Source organism: Phragmites australis, chromosome 18, assembly GCF_958298935.1.
Source record: "Phragmites australis chromosome 18, lpPhrAust1.1, whole genome shotgun sequence".
Taxonomy (NCBI): domain Eukaryota; kingdom Viridiplantae; phylum Streptophyta; class Magnoliopsida; order Poales; family Poaceae; genus Phragmites; species Phragmites australis.
Window position 1 is genome coordinate 6,859,661 of NC_084938.1, and position 12,563 is coordinate 6,872,223.

The 12,563-nt window shown below is 41.0% G+C and overlaps 1 protein-coding gene across 1 annotated transcript; it reads right to left on the minus strand.

The window, feature by feature from the left end:
- Positions 1-6,522: 6,522 nt before the first annotated feature.
- Positions 6,523-11,795, minus strand: LOC133899500 (uncharacterized). The gene is made up of 15 exons (XM_062340488.1): positions 11,594-11,795; positions 11,488-11,534; positions 11,249-11,363; positions 10,607-10,704; positions 9,120-9,216; positions 8,958-9,047; positions 8,600-8,662; positions 8,444-8,521; positions 8,280-8,345; positions 8,130-8,207; positions 7,665-7,775; positions 7,442-7,519; positions 7,216-7,335; positions 6,990-7,033; positions 6,523-6,908 (listed from the first exon to the last, which is right to left on the minus strand). The coding sequence occupies exons 1-15, from the start codon at positions 11,621-11,623 to the stop codon at positions 6,848-6,850; spliced, it is 1,176 nt and encodes a 391-aa protein (XP_062196472.1). The 5' UTR covers positions 11,624-11,795; the 3' UTR covers positions 6,523-6,847.
- Between the last annotated feature and the right edge of the window lie 768 nt (positions 11,796-12,563).

Consider the following 12,563-nt stretch of genomic DNA (forward strand, 5'->3'; position numbering starts at 1 on the left):
ACTAAGTCTTCTCTATCTCAGAATTTCGATATGAAGGATCTAGGAGAGGCTGATGTAATTCTTAACATCAAGCTACTAAAGGACGAGAACGGGATAACTTTAAGTCAATCTCATTATGTGGACAAGGTGCTTACACATTTGGAATGGTAGATTATAAGGCTATAGCCACGCCCTATGATCCAAATGCTAAGCTGAAGAAAAATGTAGGCCATGGGAAAGAGCAGCTAAAATATTCACAGGTGATAGGTTCTCTCATGTACTTGGCTAGTGCAACTAGACCTGATATCTCATATGCAGTATACAGGTTTAGTCGTTATACATCTAATCCAGGAGATGATCATTGGATAGCACTAGAAAGAATTCTTAAGTACCTGAAGGGGACAAAGAACCTAGGGATTCCTTGCCATCCTGAAGTCATAGAGGGATTCAGTGATTCCAACTGGATCAATAACTCAGATGATATAAAGGCTACGAGTGGATATGTTTTCACTCTAGCATGTAGAGCAGTGTCTTGGAGGTCATATAAACAGGCCATCCTTACTAGTTCCACGATAGAGGCTGAACTAGTAGCTCTAGACTCAATAGACATAGAGGCAAAATGGATCAAATAACTCATTTCTGACCTACCGATATTGGATAAGACAATTCCGGTTGTTCTCACCTACTACAATAACCAAACCGCTCTGATTAAGGTGAAGAGTAGGAAGGAGAATATGAAGACTTCAAAGCATATAAAATTGCGACTGAAGTGGTTGATGCATGTAGTAGAGACGGGTATAATCACTGTGGATTATATTCAGTCTGAAAGGAACCTTGCAGATCCTTTCACAAAAGGAATGGTTAGAATGGTCATTCAGGTTGCGTCAAGAGGAATGGGATTATTACCCACTGATAAGGTTCACACAGACAGTAACCTATCCTAGGAGATCGGAGATCCCGTGAACTAGACTCTAGGAAAAGAAGGTGTGTGGATACAAGAGCAAATTAATCCCATTTACTGCTTTGCTTTTCTGTAGAAAAGGGTGAGTTATTAGCTCTTAATGAATTCAGTGTCGTATGGCAATAGATATCATCCTACAGGACATCTAGGAGAATTCACCTTTGTGAGTGCGATTGTGTGGTTGCAATCATACAGAAGATGGATGCTTCTCTGTGTGGCACTCATGAATTAAGATACATGGACATGGCCATAATGTCCAACCCAAGAGCTGAAAGCAAGGCAACCTCGTGTAGTGTGCTATATGAATGGAGGTCCACACACCAAGGTGGAGATCAAGGTTCTATCCTCCTCTACCTATGTGGGCTAAAGTTTATGTAGATCAGTAGTGTGTTCAAACCCGAAAGGTACATGTTACTTAAAACCAGTATATAAAACCGATATTTCCAACATCAAAATTGGTGGGGATTGCTGTCACTTATATGAATTTTTATGTTCAAATTTTGCTTTTTGGCCAATCGGGTGACCTCCTCTTCATTCGGCCCAAGATGGTTTTAGCCCAGGCCCACCGGCTTGCTCCTTCTTTAGTTGGGGGCGTTGACCTAGGGTTGAATGGGGGCTTTTTGGGACCAATCGATCCTGGCTAGTGGCGGCTTCATGGCAGCGGCAGAACAGTTGCTCCTAGGATTCCTGCACTCGTGCGCTTGTCTGTGGCAAGGCTGGGGTCCCTGCTGCCCGTTGGATCCTCTTTGCACCATGGGGATTGGATTAAGCGGCACCGGGGATTGAGAGACCAAACCGAATTTGGTTGATGGAGCCATCCTTGGGGGTCGTGCAGCTGGTGAGGGCTTCTATATCTTCTCGAGCTCTCTTCTCAGTTGGCACGAGGAAAAGTGTGACATCTCTCTCTATTTTGGTTGACCTTCTTCTCGTCTGGTGGGTGGTTGAGCGCGGGGTTCATCTTCCTGCTCGGCTTGGAGAACCGCCGGAGGGAGTTGGTGGTGTTAGAGCCGACGTTGTGTCGCCTAGGCTCGCCTACACGTGCTGTTGCAGTGCTGTTAGCTTTGTATCTCCGAGCTCCTTCACGTCGTCGGCAACGGTAGGTGCTAGGTTTTCTGGGACAGCGGCTAGTGAGCTGTGCCTAGCCTCTCTTCTTCATGTATTTGAGCATGTTTCACTGTGAGTTTTCCTCTCTCTTTCTCTGGACAGTAAGTTGCTTGTGAATTGTTGATTTGTGATGAGTAGTTGAACTGAGGTTGGACACATTATCTAAGTACAATAGTGTATAGTCATGTGTTTGGTAACCCTGGATACTTGTTTTGGTGATATAGTCTGATATCTGCTTGTGCACCGAGGAACATCGGTAGTTGGCTATCAAAGGGCTACCTATTTTGTTCTGGTGATATAGTCCGATTTCTAAATGCTGGTATTGATTTAGTCATTTAGCTTTGCTAGTCTCTGTCTTTTGCTATTTTGGTTCAGTTTTGTGCAACTTGTTGGTCATAATAGTACTATCCAAGAAGATTTTTGAACTGTGTCCAGGCTATACTTACTAGTTTAGAACTTAGGTAATTGTCCGATCGATGATGTGTTCAACAGAACAATTAGGGACAAGACATCTAATATCTTGGGGCCAATTGTCATTCATAATCTAAGAGCAATTTTATACTAGTTTTGTTCTTATTGTCAGCTCTTTGAGGTACTCATGATGTATATAACTATTAATGTGGCCTTACAGTTCATTTATTTTCATATCATGCGTAAAGAAATATCTATGTTCTGCTCTTATCATTATGCTGGTGGGATGATATTCATGCTCTTTTTATCGCATATATTACAACAAATCATCCCTTATCTGGTGCCTAGGAAACCTTATGGGCGCATCAACATATTACACTGAATGCAACAAAGTCCACTATAATATTAACAACATGGAGCGACAATTTAACACAACTTTTGCAACAAAAACTTCATCATTTGTGACAAAATCAATAATCTAAATTCAATTGAGATATCTTGGATCTAAATAATAGTACAGAATGATTTTTCAAAAGAAAACATTGTCACAGTAGAATGAGAGTTTGCCTTTAATTGTGAATATATAATGTTGCGATCGGACATAATGAAACCGTGAAGGAAATTTAAACCATGTCGTGTATGTTTCTAAACAATAGGGGTGCACACAAATCAAGTGCAATTTGTCAGTAGTACCTTAAGATCAAATTTGATAAATGCAACTTAGATTTTTTCCAGTTCATATAAAAATGTCTTCTCTATTTAACTTTGTATTAAATCCATTTTAGTTGTATGTATTTAAACATTTTACTTTTACGCTCAATTAAATAGCACCTTTTTTAGGTCAATAAATAGCACCTTATTAGATATTCCAGATCCCAACTAAAAATTTTGTATCCAAAATACCACTAATGATTTAACAACTCTAATTAATGTAGTGCCAAAATGTCAAATTTAACAATGGTTTATTATGCTTGTTTCTTGGATCTGGTATATAAACTTTCATGGGTGTGCGTAAGTGTATGTTAATCCCTTTTATTAATCCAAGTGTATTGCAATCTAATTGGTGTGCAAGTTTGCATTAATGTCTTAGTTCGATCGAAGTCAAAATTGATTCGGCTCTCTGTAACATGTATGCATTCGGTTCAAACAGAAACACACATAGGTTATACAGATGCAAATATGTTTAAAGTTCAAACACTTAAATGTTTGAATTCAAATTTGTGTGTCCATAAAAAACAATAGAAAAGTATCATAAGGTACGTCACCAAAGGATGGGCATTGTATCTATCAAATTCTACTTTCTGTTGATTGAGTAAACAAAGTTCATTCATGCCATTGGATGGAAATATGAAGTTATCAAACCTAGTGCCTCTAGGTTTAGTAGATAATTTGTTTTACCCAACGCGACTTATATTTTCACTCAGTATAAATTCTAGGCATGATCTTCCCTACTTCACCACTATAAAATACTTTGCTTTCTTTCTTTTTTTCCTTGCGTGGAAGATATTTAATTAGCTTTCAATACAAGGATATTCCTGCAAAATAAAAAAGAAATATTGACCATGATTAATTTTGAAGCATACATATGGATATGGATAGGCATTTGACTATATGATTGACCATGATTGTATTCTTTTCCTTAGTCTAAAAATTGTACCTGTGAAGTTAAACAACCACATCATATTCGCTTAAAAATATCGTGTCCATATGATTTTTTTTAACAGAAAAAACGGTTACGTGAATGCTCATAGTATCACTGTTTCAAGTGATCCCATAGTTTTGACTTCGGTTAAATTTCAGGGGATGATTGATCAGTAAGCTAATAATTGCTGGATTTGGCAATCGACACGACTGCTCAAGATTCCTCGATCACTCCTTTCTCTTGCCCTACCTTTTTTTTTTTTTGTCCTAGTGGCCATGGTCGCACCAATTAAAAGAAAGAAGTTGATAGATTCGTTGATGAACGGTCCTGGTGTCCGCCTTAATGATGTCAACATTTTGCGTTAAATTTTCTATAATCAGTCTTGAAACAAAGATGAGTGAACGGACTGAAATATTAGTTGTCAGTTTCGTCCATTTAATGGTGTGTTCGGAAGCTCAAAATGCCACATTCAAGCGAAAGGAACGGCTCTCCTTGAGTCCCAATGGTCATTACGGGTGTGTTTGGATGGTTGCATTTGGCTCTGTCTGGCTCACGAGATGCAGATTGTCATTGTTTGGTTGCATGCACTTCATGCGGGGCTGGCTCAACTCATGCAAAAAGTACTCCTCAGCCTAGCTACGGAGAAACGCTGGAATTGATCGTTTCTGGCCACACTCGTGATGCAACACTTTTGCGGCTAATGGTGCTATTAGTATGTGATCAGCACATATTAAATAATATTATTGTATTTCTAAGTTGATTAAAGCTTAAATAGATAAGCTAAGAGCTATTAGAGTATAGTTATATAAAATAAACATCACGATAATACCTATTTTTCTATTTTTTATCCTCATGTAACATGTATTCATGCGGGCAACTAAGTACCATCTCTTCTCAGCCAAGCTAAATAGATACAATCAATCAAATAATATGGTGTTGCATACACTTAGTCTGACACAAGCGAGCTTGGCTTACTGGTACGAGTCAGCTAGGGAAATACTAGCAAACAAACGCATCCTGTGCAATTATGTTTAGATGTCATAAACTTGAACAAGTAAATGACAAGAGAGTGCCGCAATACCATATTTTGTTCCTATCGTTCGATTATGATCCAAGGAACCAAAATGCACCAACAGAAACTCATTGATGAGTCGGTAGATCCTACAATCCTGCGGTTGCGAAAACAATTAACAATACCACAACTCTCTTCATCTCTCTCTCACAAAGGAAGAACGTCACATGATTTTCACGAGCATGAACTGCAGAGCATTCATTGGACTTAGAAACTCTCATATTAACCCCAACTAAAGGTACAATTTCTCATATATCACTAGCTGAAACTTAAATATATGATATGTCGTTAGGCTCCACACGTCAGTGACTAAGATAACCCAACACGTTATAGACATATGATGGTATATCATGGATTTATGAGTTTTACTGGTGACATATAACAAACTGCCCCTAAACTAAAAATAAACAGGTAGAAATTTCCCACCATGAGATAAAGCATTGACATGGTGATTCGACCGAATTTGTATTAAGATGAATCATGTCACTATGCGGTAGATAATACTAATAACTTGTTAGTGCAAAGTACATGATTTCTCGCACGAAGCGTGCACCGAAGATTTTTTATAAACAGTGCTTTCCCTAGCCACTGAATTATACAAATAATCTCTATTTTTCTTGTGTCCTTGAAATAATGGAGCATGATCTGTCACTGGGCTCTGTCCATGAGATAAGGACAGCTAAATGAACCATTCATTCTGGCGTTATCGATATATGGCGAAAATGATGTTATAATGTTTCCCCTCGTGAAGAAAAATACAATACTGCTTGGTACGCAATCACATGAGGTTGAGTCAGCTTCCACATGAAACCAAAGGCCAAATCCATGCTTGATGGTGCTAGTTTCACGCTCAAAACCATGTGTATGTGTTGTGCGACTCTTAAGGCCAAAAGCACGCTTAACAATCGTGGAAGAAATGAGAAATTCAGAGAACCGTTTGGTTCATAGTCACGAATTCCCAAGCAAAGAGTTAGGCAATTCAACCTCATGTATTTATCGTTTGGTTCATAACTTGCCTCCCCCCACCCCTTCTTTTTGAGAGGAACGTAGACACACCTTATAGCTAAGGTTGACCAACGTGATTGCCATCTGAACAATAAGCATGCATCGGTTACAAACTAGAGGGCGTTCTAAATTCAGATAAAATGACAAGACCCACCGGACAACATTCAGTGATGTCAGATTTTTCGGTTCACCAAGCAATCTGACTATGACCTTGTGCCAAATAGAACCAACAGTAGGCATATGCAGAAGCGTCGATAAGTACCAAGTTCGGCATGCAGCAGTAAACCAGACTGCGACATATCAGGGACAAGAGCCAGAACTGAAATGCACATTCTGAAGACTAGTCACTACTGATCGCATAAACGAAAGAGCATGCGAACAACACTCCTGTTGTAAGATCCAAAGGGTCCATTTCTTCCAGGGATGTGAGGTAGTTACACTGCCCTTCTTCATCATATGGTAGGATTACACTTGCGCTACATGTAAACTATTAGAGGTGACCGGGTTAGCCATGCCGGAGGAGATGCTCCTGCACATCCATACTGCATAGACAGCGCCTAGGCTCAGGCTACCGTGGCAGGACGACATTATCCTGCATGCCTGAGTACTTACTAGCAAAAGAGGCCTCACATGACGTGCCTTGCAGAACTGAAACTCGCTACTACACATGTCTTTACACCTCGGTGGACGCAGAGTGAATCGCCTCACGCTCACCATCCAGACCACTTAGCCTCCTGCCGTTGCATAGTAAGTAAATTGAAGTTGTGTTTGGGGTGAATAGAAGAGAACTAGATAAACAAGATATATCAAATCACCTCGGTTTATCCGACTTGGTGAAGTGCTTGGACATGATGGATGCCTGCACATTCAGTCCCCAAATGTAAGATTAGTCGGGAGTTAACTGTTTGCTGTCAAAGCAGATAACAACTTTATGCATGTGTACTATAAACAGGATTCCATACAGTACAGTGTTGGCAATTACTATGTACGAGATCACTCACTATCATTCAGAAGCAGTAACAAACTATAAAAACCACAAACCTGCTCTTGGATGATGCTTCTAGCTTCCACCAGTTGAGCTTCAAGCTCAAGCTCACGCTCCGTAGCCTCAGAGGTCACTTCAGCACCCTTTTGAGCATCTTGAAGTTGTGTCATTCGTGCCTGTGTAGTAAGCAGAAATGAACACAGTGAAGTAATGAAAACAAGTATGCATGCTGAAACATCAATTGTAAGAAGGGAATATAAGTCTTAATTCAGTGGTTCCTACCTTGATTGAAGACATTTTTGTGCGCAAACTCTCTTCTATCTGGTCTCTGGCCATGTGAAAGGGCAGGTCAAAGACATCCTGCCAAGAGGAAACAAAAAGAAATCAAAGAGTGATCATGTTGCCTCCAACGAAGCAAGAGTTATCTGACAGAAGGAAAGAAAAAGTGTGATTTGATACATGGCAACCAACAGTAAAACATGTAAAGAAGATCGGTCACACATACTGTCTTGCCACCCAGAGGGGACTGAGGAGACCCTGCCTCCTTTCTTCCATTGGCAGCAACAGTAGGCTGTGATGATCCATTCGGAGCATTGAGGAACTCTCGCATGTCCATCTGAAGAAAAAACATTATAACTCAGATCAACATACTGTTCAATACTAACAAGATATATGATACTGATGACTTGAAAATTAAAATGCTACCGCAGTTTCTTGGCCTATCAAATAATAACATCACAGAATTTGTACAAAAGTAAAACTATATAGCAGTTACGTACAAAGCAATGTTACAGTTATTTTTCCAGGCAGCCGAGATAACTAAACATAACAGTTACAAGATCCAAGGAATATCTAAAGAATATTGAAAAATATGTGCAACATGAAAGCAAAAATATGATGTGGAATCCTGTTACAAACATATAACAGACGAAAGCAGGGAGTAAAATTTGAAATTTCACTTTGCTTTTACCTGCATCGAACGTAACAGTGCCCGTAAATCAGCATTCTCTTGCATCAGTTCTTGCTTCTTTACTTCATATGCATCAACCTGAATGTGCACTCAATGTACTTCAGAATATATTCAATCAGGTTTGCGTTTCAAAAGTACATTACTACTTACAATCATTTTGTAATAATCATTGTCATTCTTTTTTCCAGTCCATGTTCCGCGTTGCCGTCCTTCTTTCTGTTAAATTAAGTAACCGAATCATCAAACAGAAGACTCAGATACAAAACAAAGTAGCACTACAGATTACCAATCAAGAAGATTCATAAACATATCACCTGCACCAAATTCATTATTTCCATTCCTGAACGGGATGATTCCTTTTTCTTCTCCATCAATACTTGGTTTAGCCTCTCCTGCAATATAGATACTTTCAATGCCATTGCTATAATGTGTCTGTTACAGCATCAACTTTAAAAAGTACAAAAACTTGCCTGCAATTTTATGTATTCCTTCTCTTTCTTCTTCATTTCATGTATTTGCTGGGTGCGTACTTGCTTGAAAAAGAAAGGTAGAAAATCAAGACAATTTCGAATCATGTCATCACCAAACATTGATCTAACTCTCCATAATTAAAGAAAACAAACAAATGGTTAGGGTGGTTTTCAAAGGAAAGGACTTAAAAAAAAAACTCGACTGACCTAGGAGGAACTAGGTGGTATTATATTAAGAAGAAATAAACACCCAAATTCGAGTTGAAGAGGACTCGAACCTGGATAATGGAGGTGTACACTCACACCTCCCACCAACTAAGCTAGGCAACCTAAAAGGACTAGAATAAGGCAATCTAACCTGATTTCCTATAACCATTTTCTGAAATTCATCACGTTCCTGTTGCAGCTTATCAATCTGAGCTCTCAAAGCTGCAGTGTTTTTGGCCTCCTGGTAATTGAAAAGAATTTAGGATCCCAAGAATGGTTTAGAATCCAAACAGGAGTTGATACAAGAACAAACCGTTCGAGTAAGAGTGGCTAGCTCTCGATCTTTTGCTGCTAATTGAGCATCCATTCTTTCAATCTTGGCTTCTAGTCTCGAAATATCAGACTGCATACTGAACATCATGTACCAGTAGTTATGGAGCCATATATCTCATAGTGATCAGGTGAAACAGCATTCGGTAAAATCTTCCTAATGCTGCAACAGTTGCATTAATGTTGCCACCCAACTGAATGGCATGAATGTATAGTGGAATGAAGCAGACAATGCACTTATGTTCACGTACTCCAAAAAACTAACACGATATTCTGGTAGGATTGTCCAAATGTTGCGATCAATTGCACTATTATTCTCACCTAACTGAATAACATGCATAAATATAGGAAAGGGCAGACAACAGACTCATGTCTGTGGAGAACTGGAGATCTAATACTGACAAATGGCAAGCAAACAATGCCCTAGCACATCAGCAATGTGAAGGAATAGACACTGAACATAGTACCATGCTGGTGCAACTAATGATGACAAATGCAACAAATCATTTAGTTGTTAGGTGCACCTAATTACAAGATAGTACATATTTCACACTGCCGGCATGTTATATCAGACAAATAGGAGATTCTAGCAATAAAAATTACAGTATCAACAGGATTGTGGAGGAGAAAGATCAGAGATTTAAAAGGACAATGGCAATTGTTGGAAGGAGAAAGGAAGGGAGACAAACAAGGAAAAAGGGCGCCCTTTAGGTTGTGACAGGGCTGCCTCGTGTTAGAAAGTGGTAGTGTCAGGGAAAAAAAAAGTCTAAGGTAGCGTGATGTCAAGGACACAACAGTATGCCTGATCTAGTTTTGATTCAAAGGAAGAATTGCACTGCATAAATCAAACTTTGCAGGCAAGCAATATCAACATTCACGACAGCTATAAACCCAAACATCAAGTACTATCCTGATGCTAGCTTAAGTAAAATTCAATTCAATAGAGTGAAACATCATTGCAGTATTACACTATGAGATATATAGGTCTTGTTTGGCTGAGTAGGAAAAAAAGGACTTCCAACAAGTACAAAAAGCTGGTGGAGGAATTGTACTAGCAATTTTTTTTAAAAAAACGAGTTATTACTTACTAGAGCAATTAGCAAATAGATTTACTTTAATTTTTCACAGGACTTAGGCAGTCTCGATAACATGCACTTCTTGGATTAGGCATATTTCAGGTCCTAAGAAGTAAGAACACCGACTTAACTTATACTCTAATCGTTCATTAACCTGATAAAATGATGCCATCAACTGTCATCATCATGTCCAAGGTCAAGAAAGGAAACATGAATGACAATAACAATGTCATCTGAGAGGCACGACCAGCATTTATCACTATCAACCAGTACTATGCATTGTACTGTATGACTCCCTCCAGATCTGGAGAACAGGTCATAACTAACACTGACTAAGCGCATCTGAATTATACCATGAAACATAAATGAAAGGAACGGTGAGGGCGAGGCTCACCGCTGCCGGAGATCATTAGCCGACTCCCTGAACTCAATGTCCCTCTGACGCTGCTGTAGCAGTGCGTAGACGCAGTTGCATGTTCTTGCAATCGAAACCTGCACAACAGAAACCGAAGTGTGGTAAGTCCAGAGAAACAAGCATATGAACGATTAACAGTCCTCTTCATGCATTGATCTCCAACTTCGAAACGAAGTTGATTCAACCGCGCAAAGAACCATCAAATTCACAATGTTCTATTTTAGCAACAGTGTTTCAGAAGGACTGCCAAAAATTAACAGCAACATCATGACATTGGACAATAAGATTTCTACCGGAGAAAGAACAATAAACAGGGACCGTAATTCCTTTGGAAATGCACAACCGAAACCCAGAAAGTTACCCAGATTAGCCACTGAAAGTGCTAAGAATTGCCAAAAAAAAATGAAAGAAGAAAATAAAGCAGCTACCTAGCAAAACGGGCACAGCCGAAACACCGGAACCATAAGCACATTGGGTCTTCGGAATATATCAAAAGAAACAAAGAGAAACTGGCGACCAAAACCACAAGAGAAAACCCACGAAGATCAGAAGCAAACAAAGCGGAGCAACCGAAATTAATGCGTAAATGGGAAGCGTCGAGGCGAGAGATAGAGAGCGGACCGGATCGGTGGCGAAGAGGTCGAGAGAGGCCGGGAACCCGAAGGTGACGAGAGTCTGGTTGAGGTACCTGGCGCAGTGCTCCAGGTTCTCCGCGTTCGCGAACGCGCCCCCGTCGCTGCAGACACGCACAGTCACAGACACGCCCCACCGCCATCAGAACCAAAGCAGCTCGAAACCCCAACTCCCCAATACGGGAGCCGAGAGAGATAGAGAGAGGAGGGGGCCGCAACGGCGCTCACCTCATGCCGGCGTGCGGCGGCTGCGGTTGCAACTGCTGCGACGAGGCCTGCATTGGAAGGAGGTCAGATGCGGCTGCGGATCTGGGGCTGGGAGCTAGGGTTTTACCCGGAGATCGAAGCGCGACGACGAGGACATCCGCAGAGAGAGAGAGAGGGGGGGGGGGAGATCTGGAAGTTGATGGGTGGATGGGGACGGTGAATCGACGACGAGCGAAGCGATTTGAAATGGGTAGCGAGGGGAACGGGGAGGGAGGACGGTGGGGACTGCGATGGATAGGCCGGCAACGGTAAGGTGGGACCGGGATGTCAGTGACTCGAGATTCTTGAAAGGCAGAGGAAATTACTTTCTAGCTCCTGCATCTGAGCAGGGACTTCTGGGGCCCACTAGGCATTGACTGAGTGGGCGCAGAGGCATGTGACGTGTGGCTGTGTGGTGGAGGTGGGGTGGGGTGGTGTGGTGGGTAGAGGCATGATTGGCTATTTGGCTTACTCTAAATTTATTTATTTAAGAAACAAGTCCAATTCATCCAAACTATTTTTTCTACTTAAAAAACAAAAATCATACACCCATCAACTTTCAATACGGGTCAACTACCCTTATCACATTCCAAAGCGGTTTTGATCGGGTTGGCACTGACACGAAAATAGTTTTGACATGTGGAGATGGTATGGTGTCAGCAACATACTTTATGAAGCAGCAAATACTTTTTTAAATGAAAATTGGCCCACAAGTCTGCCTCTTCTTCTACTTACTCTTCTTCCCTCTCCATGGCTGACACACTCTCTCTCCTCCTCCACCTCTACCTACTCGTCATGGCTCCTCGACAGCTATGGCTCTACGCTATATCGGCCCGTCGTTGTGCTCAAGTGACTTGCCAGCAAGAAGAAGCACCAAGATCTCCCTCTCTAAGTAGCACCCTTGAAGCTTCTAGTGGGGCCAGCCAAGGGGGAGAGTAAGGCGACAACCATGGAAATAGAAGGCACATCCCCTTCCTCCTCTCCACGACAATGGGCACCAACGTGAGCTCCTTGAGGACATGCCTCATCGTCCTCGGCATCATTGCCAACAAGAAGCT

Coding starts and splice junctions, on each gene's coding strand:
- LOC133899500 (XM_062340488.1), bottom strand. CDS start 11,623: ATGTCCTCGTCGTCGCGCTTCGATCTCCGG. Junction 11,364..11,487: donor CCGCCGCACGCCGGCATGAG/GTGAGCGCCGTT, acceptor GCGTGTCTGCAG/CGACGGGGGCGCGTTCGCGA. Junction 8,663..8,957: donor AAATGGTTATAGGAAATCAG/GTTAGATTGCCT, acceptor TTCTTTTTCAAG/CAAGTACGCACCCAGCAAAT.